Source organism: Microcaecilia unicolor, chromosome 4 (assembly GCF_901765095.1).
Source record: "Microcaecilia unicolor chromosome 4, aMicUni1.1, whole genome shotgun sequence".
Lineage (NCBI taxonomy): Eukaryota > Metazoa > Chordata > Amphibia > Gymnophiona > Siphonopidae > Microcaecilia > Microcaecilia unicolor.
Genome location: NC_044034.1, coordinates 203,499,916 through 203,527,254, shown reverse-complemented (window position 1 = coordinate 203,527,254; position 27,339 = coordinate 203,499,916). Strand labels below are relative to the sequence as shown.

General features: G+C 45.9%; 1 protein-coding gene across 1 annotated transcript in view; it reads right to left on the bottom strand.

The window, feature by feature from the left end:
• The window catches only part of LOC115468950 (circularly permutated Ras protein 1-like), a 182,280-nt gene that overhangs the window by 62,599 nt on the left and 92,342 nt on the right, over positions 1-27,339 (bottom strand). Inside the window, 1 exon segment of the mRNA XM_030201133.1 lies at positions 11,841-11,952. Coding sequence (XP_030056993.1) covers positions 11,841-11,952 — 112 coding nt within the window.

Here is a 27,339-nt window from a genome sequence, read left to right as displayed (position 1 = left end):
GCAGGAGGTGGGCGGTGGCAGAAATAAATTTTGAGGCAGGTGGGGAAGGTCACAGCTGGGCTACTCCCCAAGCCTCTTATACGCCTTTGGATAGTTTTTAAAATTGCATGTTTGATTTTTAAATCATTTCATGGGTTAAACTCTGAAGGAGTCACTAGGATTTTAAATCTTCCTAATAATCAGTCTACTATGCATGAGATCCATAAAATGAAGCTTAATTTCCCTTCATTCAAAGGTGTTAGAAATAAAAGGCAGGTTGAATTGTCTTTTCCTTTTCAAGGGGCCAGGCTGTGTCTTTAAAGGCAGATTAGAGAATTACCTTATTCCCTTTTTTGGAAATTACTTAAGGCATATTTGTATCCGAACTTAAACTGATCTGTTTAATTGGTAGAGTGTTAATTATACTTTGTAATTCCCTTTATTGTTGAGGTTTTTCTCTTTTGTAATCCGCTTAGAATCTTTTAAGAAATATGTGGAATATAAGACACAAAGTTACTCAAAGTCGTTAAATCACGGGAGGATTGTGAAAAATTACAAGAGGACCTTACGAGACTGGGAGGGGCATAATCGAACGCGAACGCCCATCTCCATGGGCATCTATCTCCGAGAACGAGTACGTGAAGGGGTGGGACAGACCGTATTTTCGAAAAAAAATGGGCGTTCATCTTTTTTTTCGATAATATGGTTTGTGCCGGGCAAATGCATCGCATTTGGGCGGATTTGAGCTGGGCGGTATCGTTTTTCAGCGATAATGGAAACCGAAAGCGCCCAGCTCAAAAACGAACAAATCCAAGGCATTTGGTCATGGGAGGGGCCAGGGTTCGTAGTGCACTGGTCCCCCTCACATGCCAGGACACCAACCGGGCACCCTAGGGGGCACTTGTAACAATTAAAAAAAAATTTAAAATACCTCCCAAGTCCATAGCTCCCTTCCCTGGGGTGCTGAGCCCCCCAAATCCCCCCCCCAAAACCCACTGCCCACAACTCTACACCATTACCATAGCACTTATGGCTGAAGGGGGGCACCTAGATGTGGGTACAGTGGGTTTGGGGGGCGGTTTGGAGCGCTCCCATTTACCACCACAAGTGTAACAGGTAGGGGGGATGGGCCTGGGTCCACCTGGCTGATGTCCACTGCACCTACTAACAACTGCTCCAGGGACCTGCATACTGCTGTGATGGAGCTGGGTATGGCATTTGAGGCTGGCATACAGGCTGGAAAAAAGTTTTTAAAGTTGTTTTTTTTTGGTGGGAGGGGGTTAGTGACCACTGGGGGAGTCAGGGGTGGTCATCCCCGATTCCCTCCGGTGGTCATCTGGTCATTTAGGGCACTTTTTTGGGACTTGTTTGTGAAAAGGGTCCAAAAAAAGTGACCCAAATTCGCGCTAAAAATGCCTTTCTTTTTTCGATTATCGGCCGAGGGCGCCCATCTCTCCTCGGCCGATAAACACGCCCCAGTCCCGCCTTCACCACGCCTCCGACACGCCCCCATCAACTTTGCCCGTTTCTGCGACAGATTGCAGTTGAAGACGCCCAAAATCGGCTTTCGATTATATCGATGTGGGCACCCACGGGAGAAAGACGCCCATCTCCCAATTTGGGTCAAAATATGGGCGTCTTTCTCTTTCGAAAATAAGCTGGTGGGTGTCTAAATGGCAGATGACGTTTAATGTGAGCAAGTGCAAAGTGATGCATGTGGGAAAGAGGAACCCGAATTATAGCTACGTCATGCAAGGTTCCACGTTAGGAGTCACGGATCAAGAAAGGGATCTAGGTGTCGTAGTTGATGATACGTTGAAACCTTTTGCTCAGTGTGCTGCTGCGGCTAAGAAAGCAAATAGAATGTTAGGTATTATTAGGAAAGGAATGGAAAACAAAAATGAGGATGTTATAATGCCTTTGTATCGCTCCATGGTGAGACCGCACCTCGAATATTGTGTTCAATTCTATATATCAAAAAAGATATAGTGGAATTAGAAAAGGTGCAGAGAAGGGCGACGAAAATTATAAAGGGGATGGGACGACTTCCCTATGAGGAAAGGCTAAAGCGGCTAGGGCTCTTCAGCTTGGTGAAAAGGCGGCTGAGGGGAGATAAGATAGAGGTCTATAAAATAATGAGTGGAGTTGAACGGGTAGATGTGAAGCGTCTGTTCATGCTTTCCAAAAATTCTAGGACTAGGGGGCATGCAATGAAGCTACAATGTAGTAAATTTAAAAAAAATCGGAGAAAATGTTTCTTCAGTCAAAGTGTAATTAAACTCTGGAATTCATTGCCAGAGAATGTGGTAAAGGCGGTTAGCTTAGCGGAGTTTAAAAAAGGTTTGGATGGCTTCCTAAAGGAAAAGTCCATAGACCATTATTAAATGGACTTAGGGAAAATCCACTATTTCTGGGATAAGCAGTATAAAATATTTTGTACTTTTTTGGGATCTTGCCAGGTATTTGTGATCTGGATTGGCCACTGTGGAAACTGGATGCTGGGCTTGATGGACCTTTGGTCTTTCCCAGTATGGCAATACTTCTGTACTTATGTATATGATGGTATGGTATCTTACTATATAAATGAAGTGACCGACGTGCCGCACATGCGCAGAACAGCGTAGCACGTCACAGATCTGTTCTGACGTTCGTAGAGGCTCTACCTTTCTGCAGCCACGCTGTTCTGCGCATGTGCGGCACATCAAAGATCTGTTCCGGCGTTGATAGAGGCTATAACTTTCTGCAGCTGGTTTCTCAGTTCCAGCTCCCCTCCTTGGTTGCGTAACACCGCATGGCGCGACGATTAGTACGGTGGCTATGCGGGTACACATAGTGCATGGTTAGAAGCGGAAGGTGCGCTGTGGTGCTACAGGTAGACTGGGGTGAGTGGGTATTAATGCATGCCGAGCCCACCCCCGGAGACACCCCCCCAAGTCTCACCCATATGCACCACCTCCACGTCGCCGCTGCTCCCCCCCCCCCAAGGCCGCCGTTGATTCCCCCCCCCCCCCCCCTCTCCCACTCACTCACTCTCTATCTCACCAATTGCTTACGGTTACACAACATGACAGGCGGAGTATGGGAAACATAATATCTACAAAACAGAAAGAAAAAAAGCACACACAGACACTGAACTCGCTGTCACACACTCTCTCTCTCACACACACACTCGCACACAGTCTGTGTCTCACACACACACACTCTGTCTCTCTCCAGCACACCAATTGCATTTTCGATATGACATCTAAGTCGGACTTTGGACATTTTGGGCCAAATGTCCCAAATCCAAAAAGCAAATGTAACCATTAATACTGTTGGTAACAAGGTTTTGTGCTCTGTGTGTTTATCTTTTCAGGCCATTTAAAAAAAATGCACAAGTGAAAAACATATAAAATCAAGCCATTGAGGAATAGGAGGGGTCAGCAATTTTAGCAGACTGGTCCCCCAGACATTCCAGGAGAGCAATGGGGCACCCTAGGGGACACTGCTATGGACTTCATATAAATGCTCCCAGGTATACATCTCACTGTTGCTTCCTTATCTTGTCTGCTGAACCCTTCAAAACCCACTACCCCCAACTGTACACCACTACAATAGCCCTTATGGGTGAAGGGGGCACCAATATATGGGTACAGTAGGTTTCTGGTGAGTTTTGGAGGGCTTACAGTTTCCACCACATGTAACAGATAGAGGGAGGTATGGGCCTGGGTCTACCTGTCTACAATGCACTGCACTCACCACTACACCACTCCAGGGATCTGCATGCTCCTCTAATGGACCTGGCTATAATATCTGAGGCTGTCATAGAGGCTAGTAAGTACTACTTTTAGTCACATTTTTTGGTGGTGGAAGGGGGTCAGTGACCACTGGGGGAGTAAGGAGGGGTCATCCCTGAATCCCTCCAGTGGTCATCTGGTCATTTAGGGTACTGTTTTGTGTTGTCTTATTCAATAGAAAAACAGGTCTAGACCAAAATATAGAAGTTTTTGCCCTAGATGTTTGGTTTTGTTCCATTATGGCTGTAAAATGTCCAAGTGTTTGAGAAGAAATCTGTCCAAATGGTGCTTTATGACACTTTTTGGACATTTTTCTCTTTTGAAAATAAGCCCTATAATGATGTGCCTAAACCTGGACCTATACAAACACACAATGACACTTTTTAAAAAACACATTAACCTAAATACTCAGGCACAACATACATAACATAGCACACAGCAAACACACACACCACATGCACAAACAGCGAAGTTACTTACCTGTAGCAGGTATTCTCTGAGGACAGCAGGCTGATTGTTCTCACGATTGGGTGGCGTCCGACGGCAGCACCAGATTGGAAGATCTTCCTAGCAACAAAGTTTGCTAGCCCTCGCGTGCACATGCGCAAACCGCACATGCGCGACCGTCTTCCCGCCCGTAGTGCGAGTGAGCTCCTCAGTCCAGTAGAAATCAAAAGACACACAACTCCAAAGGGGATGTGGGCGGGTTTGTGAGAACAATCAGCCTGCTGTCCTCGGAGAATACCTGCTACAGCTAAGTAACTTCGCTTTCTCCGAGGACAAGCAGGCTGCTTGTTCTCACGATTGGGGTATCCCTAGCACCCAGGCTCACTCAAAACAACAAACAGTGGTCAATTAGGCCTCGCAACAGCGAGGACATAACTGAGATTGACCTAAATAGAACCAACTAACTGAGAGTGCAGCCTGAAACAGAATAAAAATGGGCCTAGGGGGGTGGAGTTGGATTCTAAACCCCAAACAGCTTCTGCAGCACCAACTGTCCGAACCGACTGTCGTGTCGGGTATCCTGCTGAAGGCAGTAGTGAGATGTGAATGTGTGGACAGATGACCACGTCGCAGCCTTGCAAATCTCTTCAATAGTGGCTGACTTCAAGTGGGCCACTGACGCTGCCATGGCTCTAACACTATGAGTTGTGACATGACCCTCAAGAGTTAGCCCAGCCTGGGCGTAAGTGAAGGAAATGCAATCTGCTAGCCAATTGGATATGATGCGTTTCCCACAGACACTCCCCTTCTGTTGGGATCAAAAGAAACAAACATTTGGGCGGACTGTCTGAATGGGCTTGTCCGCTCCAGATAGAAGGCCAATGTTCGCTTGCAGTCCAATGTGTGCAACTGACATTCAGCATGGTGGGTATGAGGACGGGGAAAGAATGTTGTCAAGACAATTGACTGGTTCAGATGGAACTCCGACACCACCTTTGGCAAGAACTTAGGGTGAGTGCGGAGGACTACTCTGTTATGATGAAATTTAGTATAAGGAGCATGAGCTACCAAGGCTTGAAGCTCACTGACTCTATGAGCTGAAGTGACTGCCACCAAGAAAATGACCTTCCAAGTCAAGTACTTCAGATGGCAGGAATTCAGTGGCTCAAAAGGAGGTTTCATCAGCTGGGTGAGAACGACATTGAGATCCCATGACACTGTAGGAGGCTTGATAGGGGGCTTGGACAAAAGCAAACCTCTCATGAAGCGAACAACTAAAGGCTGTCCCGAGATAGGCTTACCCTCTACATGATAATGAAAAGCACGGACATGCACTGATTGGGTGTGGGTTCAAGCGATCGGTAAAGATTTCTATTTAAAGACGAAGTCAGATTGTAACACTAAGAATATTGTTTATGGGGTGAGCTGTCCGTGTCAACTTTGGTATATCGGGTAAACTACATGGAAGATCAAGATGCGCATTGCGCAACATCTTAGCTATATTAGGTTGCAGAGTGGGTCATGTTGTAGATGACTTAAGATTTGTGGTGTTAGTCTGCTTGAAGGGTATGGGGAGGAACTGTGAACGGGAGCTAATTAAGAGAGAACAAAGAATGATATATAATTGTGGCATGGTGGAGCCATATGGTTTGAATAAAGAAGTGGATTGGCCACTATTGATGGCATTAGAAATGAGTTGTAAAATCAGACTTCAAGTCATCTATTCAGCGTGAGCGGTCATACCGACCACAGAGGGTACTCTTGGTGTACCAAGCAGTTATATGAGGCTGTTCAAGGTATTGTTAATATATTTTGTGAGTTAATGGAATTTAAAATAGTATATTGTATGATAGTAGTGCATTATTGATGTTTTGTAGCAGTTCTCCTGAAGAAGAAAAATGAAACTCGGCCAGTGTTGAGACCGGATGATTGCCTACAAAGAGAGTTTGATCCATACAAATCCCTGTGTTGGCGATTAAGATACTGTTTTCATCATCAGGACTGAGTTTGAATTGATGAAACACTGGACATTATTTGGAACACAGTCTTTTGGAACGCACTGTGTGGACAGTAGATTTATTGGAGATCTAACAACCATGGAGGTTGTATCAGAGAAGATATGGTGTGGACTATAAGATATGTGGAACAATTGATGTATTTTTAAGTCCTTATGTTTGAAAATCCCAAGGGATTTGATGGTTGATGTGTGAGTTTTAGTGTGAGTAATTGTTTAGGGGTGAAAGTATGACTAGCAATAAAGAGTAGCTAGATTTTGAAATATACAACTTTGTAGTAGTCTAATTAATGGTATGTAATACACGCTTGACTACTTATATTGAGTGTAACCCTTAGAGTGATAACAAGATAAATCTACATGCTGGGATTTACGCCATGTTTTCTTTGATGTAAATGGACATGCATAGTTTTAGGCGCTGAGATACCAACTACATATATTCTATATACCATGCCTAAATCTAGGCGCCGCTTATAGAATACACTTAGGAGGAAATGTTTTCTGCACTGATTTTTTAGGCACCATATATAAAATCCCCCCAAAAGGGCTGGCATTCTGTATGCTTGCGTGCACTCGTGGAGTATGTAGGTGCCCCAGTCATAGAACTGCCTTTCTAAAGGCACTTCTATAACAGCCCACATTCATTTTAAGCTGAAAGTTACAGTTTTTAAGATCTTGTCTAGCGAAGCTCCTTCCTACATGACAAATATGGCTTCACTTTTACAGAGGGCTGGGTCTAAGTATAACACCCGAAAACAACTTCTTTTGCAGTTTCTGAACATAACTAACCTAAAGTCAATCAAACATTTCTCTTTGTTACTACATTAACAGATGGCCACACTGTGGAACTCATTAAGAGCTTGCCATCATTATCTAGTATTTAGAAAAAAGCTGAAAACTTTTCTGCTCCATGATGTTGGCCATGCATCTTTAGATTCTAATTGATAGGACCAATATTAGCTATGTCCTTTGTTAGCTGCCATTTGTTTGTATTGTAATTCCTGGATGTGTTCATCTAGTTCTTTCGGATGTTAGCCATCCTTTAAAGACAGAATAAAGTCCCCGTGTAACATAACATAACATAAATGATAAAAGCCAGCACACTCACATATGTGACTTAGATTCAGTGGCGATATTTAAACAAATAAAGCAAAGCTCTGAATTTTGGCCCGCTTGGGAATAGACAAAGGTCCTTATTTACTAAGCTGCTTTAGCCATTTATCACAGGAATTATCGCATATGGAGCCACGCTAACTGCTAATGCAGTACACAGTAATTCCTGCATTAACCATCTAACATGGAATGGGGGGAATGGATGAGAAATGTGCCTTACAGTAAATGCACGTTAACTGTTAATGTAGCAGATAACACAGAGCTGTTAACATTACCTCCATTGCCTGCCGCATTGAGCCTGCCATGAGTGGGAAAGCGCGGGGTACAAATGTAACAAAAATAAAATAAAATAGCTAACTGTATCGTGTTATCTGCCGTGTAGTTAGGACCAGATTCAGTAAATCAGCATGGAAAACATTATGTGCTGAGCAGTATAGTATAAAGGGAATCCACACTTTATAGAATAGTGCCTAAGCTCCTAATTTGTGCCTAAATTAAATTGCCTGCATTTATGGTGCCATATATAGAATCTAGTCCCATATACAGAATCCGAGGGTAAAATGCATATTAAACAATTTTTTTTCTTTGCACTGACTGAGTGTGAAACTACTGGAGACATCTTTAACAGTTACCACTTGTCAATTTTGGCCATTGCCAAGCAGTTAACTACAAAATCTTGCCACACATTAGTTCCTCTGTCCTAGATTGTCATTTAAATCTGTGTGGTTCTATCTACTAACTTATACCTGAGATAGAAATATATTGGGAAGTTTGTACAGGAAGAAGGGTTTGAGGGAGCTACTGGGAGTCTGTAAGCACAACCTCCTGACTCACGGTCCCCAGGTTTACTGAAGGACTGGAGCTGGTGCTGTGGAGACAGGCAGTTGACACAGTCAGTAAGAGGAAGGAGGTTCAGTATGGAGATGCAGGTGCAAAGTTGGCTTTTCCTGTTTCATCAATTATAGGTAGTTTCCTAGTCTGTCTGATGGGTCGTGTCAACCTTGTCATTCATCTCTCCATTCCATTTTATTTCTTTTTAGTTCACTATTCTACATCTTATAAAATATCTAACAATATTGCCATCCTTTTCATATATCCATTACACTGTCTGGCCTTCCATTAAATTTTCTAGTCCTCGATTTCTCTATTCATCACATTCCGTCCTTCCATTTCCCCACCATCTACAGTATCTTCTCTATACCTATCCATCTGTTCTCTCCATCTATTCATTTCAAGACCAATCCATTTCATTTTGTCTTTCCATCCAGTTATTAATTATTCAGCTCTTCTATACCTCAATATCCATCCTTCCAGTTTCAAACCATCCTTCTGAAACTTCATTGAGTCGTTGCCAGAGCCGGTGGTGGGAAGCAGGACTGGTGGTTGGGAGGCAGGGATAGTGCTGGGCAGACTTATACAGTCTGTGCCAGAGCCGGTTGGTGGGAGGCAGGGATAGTGCTGGGCAGACTTATACGGTCTGTGCCAGAGCCGGTGGTTAGGAGACAGGGCTGGTGGTTGGGAGGTGGGGATAGTGCTGAGCAGACTTATACGGTCTGTGCCCTAAAGAACACAGGTACAAATCAAAGTAGGGTATACACAAAAAGTAGCACATATGAGTTATCTTGTTGGGCAGACTGGATGGACCGTGCAGGTCTTTTTCTGCCGTCATCTACTATGTTACTATGTTAAGGTTTCACAGGCACCCAATAACAGGTGATGTTATCAAATAGTTGTTCCCGTGCAGAAAAGCATAAACATGTTCATCTGGACAGGTCTGAAGGGACTGTAACTATATGTTAATATATGTTTAGGATGTAATATATTTGCTATTTATAACCACTACTTTTATTTTTTAGCTGGACAATTTTCGAAAACCAATTTGATTTGGTTGTTACCTAGAAGGGTAAAGTATCAAATGTCATAAGAAAATAAATACTGTAAATAAAGTTGAAAGAGTCTGAAAAATTTGTGAGCAGAGCTAGACATATATTTGAGGTTAGTTGGGAATTTTTTTTGCAATGTCCAGAACTGGCACCACATCTTTTTACCATGTGTTGGTTCTACAGGCCCAGCACAAAGCTTCACTCTCCACCAGGATTCTATATACGGCGCCTTAATTTCTGCGTGAAAATTGAAGAGTATTCTATAACAATGCATATAACTTCATTGGTTAACTAGCTAATCAGCGCTGTTAATTGGATGTTAACAAGCAATTATCAGCACTAATTGGCATTAAGATTTATGTGCACAACTCGCTAAGTGTATTCTGTAATGTGGCGCGTGTAAATTCTAAGTTGCATAGTTGAAAAGGGGGCATTACCATAGGTGGGACGTGGGCATTTCTAAAATCTATGCGCATTGTTATAGAATACACCCGCTCTTCACCTAATTTAGATTCTGTTATAAAATTTTAGTGTAACTAAGCACAAAGTTACACCATGTCTTACAGAATCTGTGAGTTAAGCACATAACTGGCAAACCTGCCCATTGGCTGCACTTGCTCCACCCATGTGTATCAGAAAACAGACTGGCATGCAATCCACAAAATCCAATACGCACAACAAAACAGCAAATTGATGGTGCAAAGAAGGGTCCGAGTTATCCTCTACGTAAAAACGTAAATAAATAAAAGACCGACATGAATTGCTGCTGCTTTGGAGTGAAGTTTTTACCATTAGGTGATACTTTTGGAGAAACACCTCTTGGTTTTTATAGCCCCTGATGCAACCCTTGGAAAGGGTGAAACATGGCCATGTCAGGCTTTTATTTATTTACTTATTTGCGTTGTGAACGGACCCCTCTTTGTACCCTCGATCTACTGTTTTGTTGTCCACCCATGTGTATACCACTTTGAACTTAGGCAGTAAGAGACTTGTGTGCATAAGTTATGGAATAGCGCCAAGCACTTACATGTATAGGTGCTAGTATTCTATAACTTATGTGCACAACCCGCCCCTAACTTTAGGCGTCAAGAAGTAGATTCTATTTATGGCGCCTGAAAAATCAGTGCTGAAAAAAGTTTCTGTTTAGGCATAATCTATAAACTGTGCCTAGGTTTAGGCGTGGTTTATAGAATACACTTAAGCGGGTTTATTGAATACATCTAGCAGCCATGCCAACACCTAATTCTACATCAGTAAAGAATGTGATAACACCGAGACGGGGACATAGCCTTGAAGCAGCCAAGCGGCGAAACACGATGTCATGTCGGACAAGATATCCCCTTGACAAGAAATCTATTTAAGCTAAGTGCTATTGAAGTACTAACTTGCAAAAAGTTTTCATGTTTGAAAGTTTCACATAATTGAGGATTTGAATGTTAAAATAAACTATTTAAAAGTACAAAATATATATAAAAAATACAATGATATAAAAACAGGTTTGGAGAACAGTGACGATTGGAGAGTGGAGGCTGAAATCGATGAGAGCCCCATGACTCTGCCAAACAGGCCTCCTACAAAAAATGGTTTTCTTTAGTTTCAAGTATCACAAGCCCAGGTATCATTTGATGGACTTGTGCTAAACTTATGAGCTTGAAGTGAGTTTGTTAACACCTAATTCTAGGCACATCCATTTACACCAAGGGGTCCTTTTACTAAGGTAAGCTGAAAAATAGCTTGCGGTAGTGTAGGCGCAGGTTTTGGGTGCTCGCCAATCCATTTTTTAGCGAGCCTGTAAAAAAGGCCTTTTTTTAAATTTTTGCCGAAAATGAACGTGTGGCAAAATCAAAATTGCTGCACGTCCATTTTGGATCTGCAACCTTACCGCCAGCCATTGACCTAGCGGTAAAGACTCACATGGTAACCGGGTGATAATGACCTACGTGCATATAATGCCACTTGGCGCACGTCCAATACGTGCATTCAAAAATAAAAATGATTTTTCAGATGTGCATATTGGATGCACGCGAAAAATGAAATTACCACAAGAGCCATGTGGTAACTGGGCGGTAACTCCATTTTGAAGCGCATTGGATGCGTGTAGATGCTTACGCGGCTTAGTAAAATGTTCCCCAAGGAAACTTTGGTGTAAATACTGGTGCCTAAGTTAGGCACAGAGGTATTCACATAAAATTTTGGAACACCCATGAACCGCCCATTCTATGCCCATGGCCATGCCCCCTTTTTGGCAGCATGCATTATAATTTACGCACACCACTTTACAGAATACGCTTAACAAGTAGTGCTTGAAAATTCTAATTAATGCCAATTACTGCTGATAATTGGTTGTTAACATCTAATGATCAGCGCTGATTAGCTTGTTAATTGATTAGGTTATGTGCATTGTTTTGGAATATGCTTCGATTTCTGCACAGAATTCTCAGTGCGATATATAGAATCCGGGGGCAAATGATGGAATGATGGGGAATGCTTCTACCCTTCAAGCAATAGAAACTGTCTAATTAGCTGGAGATGTTTTCTCATACCACTAGAGGGAGTTGATTACAGCATGACAGAAATGGCTTCATTACTTAAGGACTGCACCCAGCCTCCATCTGTGAAAGTTCTCACCTGTTGCTTGTAATTTTTTTTTCTTGGGTGATGATGCGACAGGCATTTCTGTGATCTCGAGTTTTGAATTCCACCTGCAGCTGGAACGGAACCATTTCTCTTCCTTGAATGGCTGCCCATGGATACAGACACGGTCAAAATTTGAGATAAATTAACTAGCTGGCAACTTAGAAATGATGAACTAAGATCAAGAACTATAACAGGCATAAAATTTCAGGGGATCACTTTTCATCAAAACCTCAGTGATTCACTTATATGCCAAAATGTAAGTGTATTTTCAGCCAAAGTTTTGATTGGGGAGGGCAATGTATAGATCTATTTGCATGAGGAAAAAGTGTTTTACAGAGATGTGCACATAGCAAAAACTTTTGGTTTCTTTTGGGTTGGTTTCGGCATTCTTCCTAATTTTCAGATAATTTTTCCTGTTCATGTCATACATTCATTTTAATAAAGAATTTAGGGATCCTTTTACAAAGTGGCACTACCCATTAGCTTTGTAAAAGCAGCCCTTATTAATGTGTGTCAGAACATTTTAACATGAGCTAATCTATTTAATGCACATTCATTTATGAAGTAATTTTCAAAGTAATAAACTGAGGGGCCCTTTTATTAATGCTCAGTTTAATTCTAAGAAGCCCATAAGTATATAATAGGCTTCTTAGCACTTAGCATACATTAATATCCATTAGTGCACACTAAGATTGTGCTAAGCTTTAGTAAAAGGGCCCCTGAATGCACACTAAAGAACACACTTCCCTAGTGTTGTACCCACAGAGACTGTCTGGAGACACTCCTCCATTAATAGAAGTAAAAATCCATTAATTGATTCACACATGCAGGCTTTTCACAGCCCAGAGAGGTGATGTTCCCAAGGGTATGTTTTGATTGGGGAGTATTTAAGTAAATTACATTTTAAACTTTACATGCATACTTTCCAGTGCAATTCTACCACATATATGGCAGCTACAAGTGATAACACAGACTTTGTTCCTGTGGCAATTGTCAAAGCACAAGTCTTTATTAGGCAGGGGCAGAAAAAACATTTTTGGCTCGAGTCATTTCCTGTGTTATTTACAGAAACGTTTGTTTTATTTGTGTGTGGGTTTGGGGGGGGGGGTTGGCTATTACAGGAGCAAAGAGTGTGTACTATTTTCAAAGAGGACACACTGAAAATGCTGCAAACTATTTTCACAAACTGTGCACATGCACAATGGTTCGCTCATGCATGCAACTATCAGGAAAGAGTGTGAACTCTTTCCAAAAAAAGTGTGCCCTCTTGCAACTATTTCCAAAGAGTGTGCACTATTATTGGCAAATGGGCGTGGAAGCATTAACCAGCTCAGTACAGAGATTTAGACAGCCTGTGATCCAGCATTCACAGGCACCGCAGCAGGGCTTAATTTGTAAGCAAAAAAGGAGGTGGAACTGTGGAGCGAGGGGAGGGGGCAGGTAAGCCAGGGGTGGCAGCAACAGGAAAAGAGGGACTGAATTAGGGAGTAAAGTGATTGTTTTCTCCTCTGCTACATGCTTACTCCATCCCATCCTGCTCCCTGCAGGCTTTTTCAAACACTCGTGCTGCTATGGAGTTTGAAAAGAAGTGGGGAAACGGTGTTCCAAGCTGTTCCCCCAGAAATTAAGCCTTGCACCACAGTGTCCCCATTGGGCTTCCATTTCAGGAGTGGAACCATGAGCTCAGGGCCATGTGCTGATGCCATTGCCAGACAAGGGGATGGGGATCAAATTAGTTTGTGATTTGTGATTGGAGGTCTGGGACAGGATGAGAGATTGGAAGCATAATAGGGAATTTGCTGTCTCCTAAATTTGTCACCATGGGACAGGCCCAAGGGTGCCGGGATGATCTGCGTTAAGTTAGCATTCTGTAAAGGACGCTCTGTGCAAAGAATCCTTTATAGAATACTAGCTTAGTGTGAATTTCAAGCCTAACTTGGGGTGTGAGCATTTACGCCTGCAAAGGGCTGGTATAAATGCTGATGCCCAACTACTGTCAGTTATACGTGGAACTCCAAGTATTCTATAACCGTGTGCCTAAATCCTGGGAACATCCCTGACCCACCCATGCTCTTCCCATGGCTACACCCTTTTGGAGTTGCACGCTATGAAATTTAGGTGCGCATGTTATAGAATAGGGCATAGGGCAGATCCATACATAACTTTTAATTACTGCCAATTAAGTACTTGTTAACTCCAATAATTGATTTGTAACTCCTAATTGACTAATTAGCTTATGTTCAGGTCAGTGATCTGTGCTCAGATAAATGTCTGCAAATGAATCCAAGCCTGCACATTTCTCTTTGTACTATAGACTGATCAGTTGCCTCTCCGCATAACACAGGATGTGGAGGAGTATTTTCTCACACTGCTTGTTTCTGTCAATCCCTTTTTTCTTGCTTTCACCGTTTTTCTTGTTTCAGTTTTAGTATGTTTATTAAGGTCAATCATGTGGTATTTTCCAAAGACCTGGTCGTCAGGAAAAAAACAGTACATTGCTTTCAAAAATGGGCTTTTCTAAAATTGTTTGCCATGTGTGCTGGTGAAAGTATACCAATTTTAAAAAGCCTGTTTTATATGTGGAAAAGAACTTATAGAAAATTGCATGACCACATACACAGGTAAAAAAGTATACATTATGGAATGCAATCTGCACTGCCATTTTCCAAACAGTAGCCAAGTTAGGTCGCAAGTACCAGGTTTCTGCCAGGTACTTGTGACCTGGCTTGGCCACTGTTTGGAAAACAGGATACTGGGCTGGATGGACCATTGGTCTGACCCAGTATGGCTACTCTTATGTTCTTATGCTTATTGTGTTGTCCTACATGCCTGGTCAGCTCTGTGGACATCAAATTGAAAATCAATAGTGCCCTCATAACTCCTGTCTCTGTCCCTGGTCTGCCCCAGCACTAAATGACAAGTGCCACTGCAGTAAGAGCAGATATTCATCGACACTGTCTGGTTAAGTGCTGCTGAATATTGGCTCCCATTAAATTTTGGGTTTCCTGTTATTTCAGGCCAAAAACAAGCTGAAACAACATGGGACATGTCATTGATATTTTCTATTTCATTTCAAATGAATGGACATCCCTAGTGCCTTATCAATTCTGCTGTCTGTGAAAAACACATGTTAGAACATAAGAGTTGCCATACTAGGACAGACCGAAAGTCCATCAAGCCCAATATTCTGTTTCCAACAGTGGCCAATTCAGGTCACAATTACCTGGCAAGATCCTACAACAGTAAAACAGATTTTATGCTGCTTATCCTAGAAATAAGCAGTGGATTTTCCCCAAGTCCATCTTAATAATGGCTTATGGACCTTTCTTATAGGAAATTATCCAAACCTTTTTTAAACCCTGCTAAGCTAACTGCTTTAACCACATTCTCTGGCAACAAATTCCAGAGTTTAATTGCATGTTGAGTGAAGAAATATTTTCTACAATTTGTTTTAAATTTACTACTTAGTAACATAGTAAATGACGGCAGATAAAGACCATACGATCCATCCAGTCTGCCCAACAAGATAAACTCATTTTACATGGTATGTGATACTTTATATGTATACCCGAGTTTGATTTGTCCTTGCCTTTCTCAGTAGATTCATTAAGTGCCCCTAGTCCTTATATTTTTTGAAAGACTTTGTAAGTAGTGTACTATGCCATACTTTGTATTGTTATTTGAATATTTTTACTGATGTAATTGTCTATTGCTTATATTTGTTTGATTTATTCTTACTGTATACCGCCTTGACTGAATTCTTTCAAAAAGGCAGTAAATAGATCCTAATAAATAAATAAGTGATTCACGTCTACTTGTCCCACCCCACTCAGTATTTTATAGACCTCTATCATATCTCCCCTCAGCCATCTCTTCTCCAAGCTGAAGAGCTCTTGCCACTTTAGCCTTTCCTCATGAGGAAGTCATCCAATCCCCTTTAACATTTTTATCACCTTTCTCTGTATCTTTACTAATTCGACTATATCTTTTTTGAGGTGTGGTGACCAAAATTGCACAAAATATTTGAGGTGCTGTCACACCATGGAGTGAAACAAAGGCATTATAATATTATCAGTTTTGTTCTCCTTTCAGGTAAGCCACGTTGCTTTATAAAATTGCACAGCAATGTAAGCATATAAACCCACATGTGCCAACAGGGTAAAGTTTTGGTGGAAAAGGTGTAAATGTACGCATCGGCATTTGCATGCTGTTGCGGCTGAATCTGAGAACCTATTTTATAAAAGAAGAACGGGGTACCACAAGGAACCAAATCAATCCCATAGACAAAGCCAAGCAAAAAGACCAAGAGTGGGAATGACAGACCTGCCAAGTCTCCCGCATTCAGCGGGAGACTCCCGCTTTGGCGGGCCATCTCCCACCCTCCCGCCAAAGAAGTCTCCCATTGAGATTTCATCGGCCGCCGCCACTACTTCTCCCAAGGCAACAGCTTGTGGAAAAACAAAACAAGAAAGCAAACGCGCGGAGCCGCAGCACTGCCTTCAGGCATGCGCTGTCAGTTCTGCCAGTCCTCTGCCCCCGGAACTCAAAGTTGACGTCAGCAGGGGCAGAGGACCAGCAGAGCCGACAGCACATGCCTGAAGGCTCCTGAGGTCCTGCGTTTACTTGCTTTATTTTTGTCGTGGATGTAGTTGCTGCACAGCACAGGCTGCATCGTGGTGGAGGGATTGGATGAAAAGTTGAAGCCATTGATTGGTCTCTGTAAGTAAGTAAATTGTAACCTCTGAGCTGCTGCATCCACGGTTGTCATTTTTATATTGTTGGTAGCATTTTTTGTTATTTATCTCACTTAAATTTTATAAAATTGCTGGCTTGTGCAGTATACAGATGTACTCAGAGGAAGTATTATAAGGGAGTAACTTTTCATAGGTAGAGTTAGAAAGTGTAATCAGTGTATCATTTGGAGGAGCTGGTTATAGGGACACCCTAGCACTGTTATATTGGTGAAGAAATTTTTTTTTCACAAGGTAATTGGCCTCTATGAGAATCAGGTGTTCAACATTCAGAGTTTCTATTTATTTATTTACTTATTTATATAATTTACTAGTAAAAAAGGCCCATTTCTGACACAAATGAAACAGGCGCTAGCAAGGTTTTCCTCGGAGTGTGTATGTTTGAGTGTGTATGAGAGTTGTGTGAGAGAGAGAGAGAGTGAATGTGCGAGTGTGTGACAGAGAGAGAGTGAGACTGAGTGCAAGTGTCTGTGAGAGAGAGAGTATGTGTGTGAGAATGAAAGTGTGTGCCATGGGCCCCCCCTCCCTCCCTCCCTCCGAGTTCCAGGGTCGTCATCCCCCTCCATCCGAGTTCCAGGGTCGTCCCCCCTCCCTCCGAGTTCCAGGGTCATCCGTCCCCTCCCTCCCTCCTTCCGAGTTCCAGGGTCATCCCCTCCCTCACTCTGAGTTCCAGGGTCAACCCCTCCCTCCCTCACTCCAGGGTCATCCCCTCCCTCCCTCTGAGTTCTGAGCTCCAGGGTTATCGTCCCCCTCCCTCCCTCCAAGTTCCAGGGTCGTCGTCCCCATCCAAGTTCCAGGGTTGTCCCCCTCCCTCCCTCCGAGTTCCAGGGTCATCCCCTCCCTCCCTTCCTCCGAGTTCCAGGGTCATCCCCTCCCTCCCTCCTGCCGAGTTCCAGGGGACCGAGTTTCAGGTTCCCCCCTCCCTCTCTCCCTCTGAATTTCAGTGTCCCCCTCTCCCTCTGAGTTTCAGGGTCCCCCCTCCCTCCCTCCGAGTTTCAGGATCCCCCCCTTCGGAACGCGACGTCACACTCATGAGGGTGTCATCGTCCCTCCCTTCCAGTTCCAGGCCCCCTACCTCCAAATTTTAAAAGTCAACTTCACTTACGAAGTCAGGTTTACGGTGGCCGACAGCAGCAGCGGTAACCGGTGTGCAGGTTCAGCCCTTCTCTCTCTCTCAGCTCTGGTCCCGCCCTCATTTCCTGTTTCCGCAAGGGTGGGACCAGAGCTGAGAGAGAAGGGTCGAGCCTGCACGTCTGTTACCGGTGCTGCAGTCGGCTGCCGTAAACCCGACTTCGTAAGTGAAGTTGACTTTTAAAATTTGGAGGTAGGGGGCCTGGAACCAGGGGCATATCTGCATGGGGCCACAGGGGCCTGGGCCCCCGCAGATTTTGCCCCGGACCCCCTACCGCCGTTAACCCTCCCTCCCTCGCCTACCGCCGTCACCTACCCCGAGGTCCGCTTCCTCCGGCTTTTTAAAATATTGCTTCAGCTGGCTGGGGACCCCAACCCCCCGCCAGCCCAGCAGCGATCTTTAACTTTTTCATCCTCGTCGTGCAGCGCGCTGTGAAAGCTGCATGCATCTTTAGATCCAGTTGGGGGGGGTTGACGACGGTAGAGGGGGGGCTATAATGTGCCCCCCCACTCTAGCCCCTGCCCCCCCTACCGCCGAACTTCAGATACGCCCCTGCCTGGAACTGGAAGGGAGGGAGGGAGGAAGGGAGGGACAACGACACCCTTATGCGTGTGACGTTGCGTTCCATTGCCTGGCAACTCTGCAGCGTTCTCTTCCAGTGATTGGTCTTTACGAACACAGGAGTACTTGACGTCATTTCAGGAGATGGATACAGGAGGAGCACGAATGCTTCAAGGCTTCACTTTCTCAGCTTCAGAATGTTGGAGGTGCTTTTTATTATATAGGATATCCCATAATTAAACATGAATTGGGTTGAAATCTGGGAGCACTTAAAATGTTTTTTTTTCCTATGCCTACATCAAAAATAATTCAAGATGACACAAGGTACAGTGGGTGGAGCCAAGCCATAGTGGGTGGAGCCAAGGCAGAATGGGCGTGGTTAGGCGTGTACTAAAATCTCCCTCTCAAAAATTGAGACCCCTTGGCAGCTCTGACCATGCTAATGAACCAGAATGGCAAGCAGGAAGTCCTTTATTCAAATTGTGAGTGTATGAGGGGGTTTATAGAACACTGCCCCTCACCCTGAAGAAAAGCCCCTCTCTAACTAGCCTGGGCAACCTTAAGAGCACTGATCCCGCCCCGGAAGGAAGTGGGCCTGGAGGGGTGGAGTCAATACCTGGAGGTTTAAAAGACAAGGCCAGGCTAAAGTTAAGGAGGCCCAAGGAAGGAAGAACTGAAGCCCAAGTTTATAACTTTACTGAAGCGCTTAGCTGTTGTGACCTAGCTGAGGTAAGCCAGCCTTGTTTTGTTTAAGACTTGCAAAATTTGCTGAGGTCTGGCTGGAGCCAGACCTGAGAACTTACAGGCTATGTTTGGGGTGGGGCCGCCCGCACCAGCCACAGACTGCTTAGCCTGCTAGCCAGAGAGGCCTACTCAAGACCAGTGTTGCCAGGTGGGCGGTTTTACCGCCCAATTGGGCGGTTTTCCGCGACCCGCCGCGGGAAATTTTTGCCCGCGGCGGGTTGCGGTTTTTTGGGCTGTTTTTGGCCTTCAGGGCGGTTTTTTCGGCCGCGGGGGGGGCGGGGTTAGTGACGTTTTTGGGTGGGGTTAATGACGTTTTGGGCGGGGTTAGTGACGTGGGAGGCGGGGCCGATGGCGTGGAGGCGGGGCCGATGACGTGGGAGGCGGGGGCGATGACGGGGAGGCGGGGCCGGTGACGTGGGAGGCGGGGCCGGTGATGGCGGGGGCGGGGTTGATGACGGCGGGGGCGGGGTTGATGACGCGGGGTGGGGGTGTCAGGGGCGGGGTTTGTGTTTGGGCGGGTTTTGGGCTGTTTTTTGGGCTCCATCGGGCTGGAAAAAAATTTTCCACCTGGCAACCCTGCTCAAGACTGTTATTAAACCAGAGATACTATTGCATCTGAGGTTCCTGGCTGTGAGGTAACAGGTCCCAGGTGAATAAAACATTTACTTTTACAATTATATACCTGGTCTGGCTGAGTTATTCCCAGGGACACCCCAATAACCCTCACCTGGGGTCTCTCAGGATGTATTAACGAGAACACAGGCCGTGTTTTGGCTACAAAGTCTTTTTCAGGAGTCTTCATAATACACTGATTATCAGAAGCAAATGTGGGTGCTAGAGACCATTAGCGCCAGATTAGCGCCTGCATTTGCTATCACACAATGCTAAGAGCAGATGAGCATGTGAACCAATGATCTCACCGGCTACCAGCACAATCAGCATGTAAATGCATGCTAATTAATTGATTCCTTATGCTCAGAGGACAGTGTGCCAAACAAGGGTATTCCTACTGCTGAAAGCCCTATGTCAGCTCGGAGGAGGCATTAGGGTTGTGCCCAGCGTGAGGAATAGAGAAGGCAGCAAAAAGCACTGGAGCCCCCCACCCCCACCCCAATACAGGTACTGGAGCAGCATCCTTCAGGGGTGGAATTGTAAACATTAATACCGGAAAAACATTTGCTACATGTGCGTTCCTCCTTAGAGTCAAGCTTCTCCTGTTATCAGCACAGCTCTCAACCTGCACATCTGCCAAAGCAAAAGTGGAAGGAAATGCATAAAAAAAAAATCCCGTTGTTTCCAATAAGTTGCAGGAGTGTAAGCCTCTACCGGGTCAGGGCTCAGCATTCAAAATCAGCAGCAGCCAGACCTCAGCAGCCAGACCCCTGGGACTAAGGAAGCAGGCAAAGTCCTCTCCTCTTTGTTGCACGCTTACCTTGCCGGAGCTGGCACCTCTTTCTCCTCCTTCCTTTATTTATTTATTAGGATTTATTTACCGCCTTTTTGAAGGAATTCACTGAAGGCAGTGTACAGTAAGAATAGATCAAACATGAGCAATAGGCATTTACAGCAGTAAAAATATTTAAGTAACAATACAAAATATGGCATGGTATACTACTTTAATTCTAATGTTGTATTACCACGTGGCATAGGCGTAGTTTGACTGTTTCATTTGGGGGGGCAAAGAATGGGCGGAGCATATTAGCATATCATTTGCATATATACATATGCAAATGAATATGCTAATGTGGAGGAAGGAATTGAATTTACAGGCAAAATATCACAGATGCACATTTCAAAAAGCTGACACATTTCAATTAATAAATTATGAATAAAATACTTTTATCTACCTTTGTTGTCTGATCATTTAGTTTTTCTATTCGCTTTGGTCCCAGTGTCTTCTGTTTTATTCAGTGTCTTCTTTCCAGTAGGCTTCCCTCTGCTCCCATTCATCTCCTGCTCCTTCCCTCTGCTCCCCACCCCACCCAGTCCCATCCATCTCCTGCTCCTTCCCTCTGCTCCCCACCCCTCGCAGTCCCATCCATCTCTTGCTCCTTCCTTCTGCTCCCCACCAGGGGCGTAGCCACGGGTGGGCCTGGACGGGCCCAGGCCCACCCACTTGCCCTCCAGGCCCACCCATCCAAATCCTTCATCGCTGTCGCTGCCTTTTCTCCCACGGCTTCCGGGAGGCAGCGATCAGCGTTACCTGTCAGTGCCTGCCCTGAAATTATGCTTCTCTTCTCCCCAGGCTTCGTTTCTTCACTCGTTGGCAGCGCTATGCTGCGCCAGGGGCGTAGCTACGGGTGGGCCAGTTTAGCCTCAGGCCCGCCCAGAAGATCCTTACCCTCTCCCACCCCTGCTGCAGTGCTTCTTTTAATGCTCTCGGCGCTGCTGTGCACAGTCTCCCACCCCCTAGGCGGCACTTAAACTTCGCTACGGCGCTGCCTGCCTGCCTGCCAGCAACTCTACAGATGCGGCTCCGACGTCCTACTCCGGGGCCTTCCCTCTGCTGCGCTGATGTAACTTCCTGTTTACGGAGGCGGGACACGGAAGGCCCCGGAGCAGGACGTCAGTGCCGCATCTGTAGAGTTGCTGGCAGGCAGGCAGGCAGCGCCGTAGCGAAGTGTAAGCGCCGCCGCGGGGGTGGAAGACTGTGCACAGCAGCCGACAGCATTAAAAGAAGCGCTGCAGGGGTGGGAGAAGGTGAGGAAGTCAGTGGGGTGCTGGCCCAGGAAGGGGAGGGGAGGGAACAGAAGGCTGAAGGGTGCTGGACTTGCCAAGGGCAGAGGGGAAGATGGAAGGAAGGGGAGAGGTTTGGGATTTGCAGAGGGGAGGTTGGAAGGAAGGGGAGAGGTTTGGGATTTGCAGAGGGGAGGTTGGAGGGAAGGAGAGAGGTTGGAGGGAAGGGGAGTGGTTTGGGATTTGCAGAGGGAAGGTTGGAAGGAAGGGGAGAGGTTTGGGATTTGCAGAGGGGAGGTTGGAGGGTAGGGGAGAGGTTTTGGATTTGCAGACGGGAGGTTGGAGGGAAGGGGAGAGGTGCTGGATATGCAGGGGGGGTGGAGGGAAAGGGGAGATGTGCTGGATACGCAGAGGGTTGAAGTGAAGGGGAGAGGTGCTGGACATGTAGGGGGGCTGGATGAAAGGGAAAGAGGTGCTGTACATGTAGGGGGGGCTGGATGAAAGGGAGAGAGATGCTGGACATGTGGGGGGGGGGGGCTGAAGGAGAGGTGCTGGATATGCAGATGATGGCTGAAAGGAAAGGAGACAGATGTGGACCTGCAAGGAGGGCTGGAGCAAAGGGAGAAAGGTGCTGGACCTATGGGAGGTGTTAGAGGGAAGGGAGAGAGGTGCAGGGAGAAAGAGCCAGATGCATAAGGGGAAGGAAAGAGAGGAAGAGAAGCTGGTTGGGGGTGGGATCAGAGAGGAGAGGGACACATTGGTGTGTGTGGAGGAGGGAGAAAGGGGACATAGGGAAGTATACAGATACAGAAGGGAGATGATTAGCATTAGGTGGGAGCATGGGGACAGGGACACAAATGTGAGATGCTGTATGGGGATGGCACATGGGCACAGAGGGGCCTGACAGGGGGGGGGGGGGGCGGGGATATGGAATAGAGATAAAATGCTGGACACTGGAGGGGGGGGGGTATATGGACACAGAGGGGGGGGGGAGAGATACCAGACAAGGGGGAGAATAGGAATACAGAAGGGATATGCTGGGCATGGGGTGCATAGGTGCACAGAGGAATGATGATGGATGAGGGGATATGAACACAGGGGAGATACTAAACAAGGAAATATAGGAAAACAGAGATGGGAGATGGATGATGGACATGAAGAAAGAAGAAATGTCAAATAGGAGACCCTGGCAAGTGAGTTAAGAGAAGACAGAGGGAAGCAGAAACCAGAGACTGGGACCAATATGATTTGAGAAAAAAATGACCAGACAACAAAAGGTATTAAAAAATATTTTATTTTCAATGTTGTGAATATAACATGTTGGATTTGAAATGTACATCTTGCCAAAGTTGATGTTAAACATGGCTGGGGTCCAGAACAAAAATCTAGGAAAGGACCCCAAAGTCCATTACCAGGCTGCGCCTTCAGCTTCCAGCATGCAGGCTTTCCCTGGCCAAGGAACCAAGCACAATTGCCCTAGTCCCATCCCCTAACACCATCCCTGGCATCTGCCATCTTTTATATTTTGCACAGGAGCAAATGCCTTTCTTTCTTGTTTCTCTGGTGTTGTACTACATGCAAGGTCTAGTTTTCTTCGGGTTTCCATTTAATTATATTTCTAGAGTTTGTGGTCACTTATTCTGTATTTGGCATTTGTGTCTTGTTTGTGTGACTGAGGTATTCTGTTAGCATGAAGTTTCCATGTAGCATTCTGTAGTAATTTGGCTTGTTCAGCTTTCCTGATAAATGTATTTGTATTTTAGGGCTCAACTATAATATTTAAGGCACTTCTTTTCATAGTTAGGATCTTTGTTTTTGAAAGTTAGTGTTGGCATGCTAGATTTGTTCTAGGTTCTGAGTGACTTTTGTTTTATAGATTTTTTTTAAAGTTAATTTATGTCTGTAATTGAGATTACACTAGAAAACAAAATTTCTTTGTATGATGAGTTTTATGGAGAATTGTCCTTGCTGTGCTCTGTATCCATTGTTGATGGAGAGCCAGGAGGTTCTCTGGATGCAGAATGTGTTTGGCTTCAATACCATATAGGTTGCTGTTTTTTCTCTTTCAAAAAAGTTGGCAACTCTAGTGCCCACCCATCCAACCTGTTGGCCCACCCAAAAATTGCCTTCTGGCTACGCCACTGCGCTGTGCTGCTATTCAAACAGGCAGCTCCGCTCCTCTCTGCCGCGTCCATCCGGCCCTACTACACAGGAAGTGCATCAGAGGGCCGGATGGACGCGGCAGAGAGGAGCGGAGCTGCCTGTTTGAATAGCAGCGCAGTGTAGCGCTGCCGACGAGCGAAGAAACGAAGCCTGGGGAGAAGAGAAGCATAATTTCAGGGCAGGCACTGACAGGTAACGCTGATTGCTGCCTCCCGGAAGCCGCGGGAGAAAAGGCAGCGACAGCGATGAAGGATTTGGATGGGTGGGCCTGGAGGGCAAGTGCTGGATTTGTGGTTTGTTGGTTGGGGGGGAAGGGATACTTTTGCCAGAGACAGACTTGTAGGAGGAAGGGGATTAGAGGGAACTGGGAAGGAAGAGAGCTGCTGGAGGTGGGAGGAAGGGGCTGGAGAGCTTCTGGAAGAGGGAGGGAAGGGAGAGAGCTGCTAGACATGGGAGGGAGAGGAGGAAGGGGTTTGGAGAGCTGCTGGACAAGGGAGGAAGAGGAGGAAGGGACTGGAGGGAAGGGGAGAGAGCTGCTGGACATGGAGGAAGAGAAGGAGGGGACGATGGAAGGGAGAGAGCTGCTGAAGGAAGGGGAAGAGGGGACTGAATGGAAGGGAGAGAGCTGCTGGACATGGGAGGGAGAGGAGGAAGGGGTTGGAGAGCTGCTGGACAAGGGAGGAAGAGGAGGAAGGGACTGGAGGGAAGGGAAAGAACTGCTGGATACGGAGGAAGAGAAGGAGGGGACAATGGAAGGGAGAGCTGCTGAAGGAAGAGGAGGAGGGCATCTGGGTAGAAGGGAGAGAGCTGTTAGATGTGGGAGGAAGAGAGAGGAGGGGATCTGGATGGAAGGGAGAGAGCTGCTGGACATGGGAGGAGACTGGAGGGAAGGGAGAGAACTGCTGGTACAGCAGAAGGAGGGAGGGAAGGGAAACAGAGATACCAGACCAAGGAGATGAAGGAAAAGGGAATATTAAACCTACAGCTTGAGGGAGGGAGGCAGGAAATCAAGCAACCAAACCAGATGCTGGAAAGAGGAGGGAGTGAGAAGGAGAGAAGCTGGATGGGGTAGGGTCAGAGAGGGTAGAAATATATTGGCACTGGGGACAAAGAGAGGGGAGAAGATGGACAGAGTAATATAGGGACACAGAGAAAAGGAGATACTAAACATGGAGGAAGATAGAGGTACAGAGATGGAAGAAGATGGAAGGATGGCAGAGAAAGAGGGAAAACAGATGGAAGGATGGCAGAGAAACAGGGAAAACGGATGGGTGGGGAGAGAGACACTGGATGGAAGGATGCAGAGAGAAAGGGGAGAGACTGGAAGGATGTGGAGAGAGAAGGGACACTGAACAGAAAGGGTAGAGAGATAGACACTGTTAGAAGGAGGGAGAGAGACATTAGATGGAAGGATCAGGAGAGAGGGTAGATGGTAGAAGGATGGGAGAGAAAGAGGGAAGACGCTGGATGGAAGGGTAGGGAGAAAGAGGTGACACTGATGGAAGGATGCAGAAAGAAAGAGGGGAGACTATTGGAGGATAGGGAGAGAGAGGGGAGACACTGGAAGGATGGGGAGAGAAAGAGGAGAAGCTGCTGCATGGAAAGGGGGAGTAGTGAAAGATTGGAGAATAAGAGGAAGGGCATGGGGAGAACAAGGGTGAGAAAAAGATGAAAAGCCATAAGTAGATGAAGGAAATTAAAGAATGGATAGTAAGAATGAATTAAATCTAGACACAGAGAGAGGCAGAAAAATATTGAAGAAAGCAAAGAAAAAGGAGAGAAAAATGACAAATGGCCAGGAAACCCTGGCAGAAGAGTTAAACGAAAGAAAGCAGAATCTAGAGACACAATGAGACCAAGTAAATGGCCATACAACAAAGATAAAGAAAATAATTTTATTTTTAATTTAGGATAAAGTAATATGGTGTTAATAAAGTTTCAGAGACCAATACTTCCTTCCTTAGGTCAGGAGAGGATACCGTAACAGCATTATACTGACCTGAGGCAGGAGGTTTTGGCCTCTGAAAGCTCACTGAAAAGGATTAGTAAATTGTCTGAAATCGGATGCACTGAAAAGCAGCACTTTACCCTGTGTGACAAATGCATCTGAGTGTGACTAAATTTTGCTGGGGGGGGGGGGGGGGGGGGGGGTACAGAGAAAATTTTGTGCCCACTCACTTTGGGTTCAGGCCCACCCAAAATTGGCAGTCTGGCTACGCCACTGCTCCCCACCCCTCGCAGTCCCATCCATCTCTTGCTCCTTCCCTCTGCTTCCCACCCCACCCAGTCCCATCCATCTCCTGCTCCTTCCCTCTGCTTCCCACCCCTCCCAGTCTCATTCATCTCCTGCTCCTTCCCTCTGCTCCCCACCCCTCGCAGTCCCATCCATCTCTTGCTCCTTCCTTCTGCTCCCCACCCTCGCAGTCCCATCCATCTCTTGCTCCTTCCCTCTGCTTCCCACCCCCCCCAGTCCCATCCATCTCCTGCTCCTTCCCTCTGCTTCCCACCCCTCCCAGTCCCATTCATCTCCTGCTCCTTCCCTCTGCTCCCCACCCTCCCAGTCTCATCCATCTCTTGCTCCTTCCCTCTGCTCCCCACCCCTCGCAGTCCCATCCATCTTCCCTCTGCTCCCCCCCCCCCCCACGAGGTCCAAGATGGTGACTCCGTTTACCCCCTCTCTTCCTCTCTCCGCCGCAGGCAACAGTCTTCAGCTTTTTCAGCGTTCCTGGCAGCGGTAGCGATGTACACGCTGCCTTCGGTCTGCCCCGGAAGCCTTCTCTTCAAGTTCCTGTTCCCACCTATGCGGGAACAGGAACTTGAAGAGAAGGCTTCGGGCAGAGCCAAGGCAGCGTGTACATCGCTACCGCTGCCAGGAACGCTGGAAAAGACTGCTGCCTGCGGCGGAGGGAGGGAGGAAGAGAGAGGGGTAGACGGACACGCTCCTCTCCATCCGCTACTTCCGCTTGGCTTCCCTGCCTCTCTGTCTGCGTCCCGCCTTCCTCTGACGTCAGAGGAAGGCGGGCGCAGACAGAGAGAGCAGGAAAGCCAAGTGGATGGAGAGGAGCGCGTGCGTGCATGTGTTTTTTGTTTTTTTTTAACTAATGGCGCGGCGGCGCCTCATCGTTGTTTGGGGGGGCATTGCCCCCCTCGCCCCCCCCCCAGTCTACGCCTATGCACGTGGTGTTCAAAATATTCTGCTTCAAACAACTGGTTATAACCAGCTGCAGTTGTTTGAAGCAGAATATTTTGAACACCACGTGGTAATACAACATTAGAATTAGAATAGATCACCAGTGGTCCCTATTTAGGTATTTTTATGGTATACTACTTGCAATGACAACACAATACGTAATAGAACATTATAATTGGTAGTGAAGGGTAAGGCAAAGTTGTAACATATAGATGAGTAAGAAAGAAGGAAGAATTTGAAAGTAAGGTGACTGATTTGAAGAAAGTTGCACAT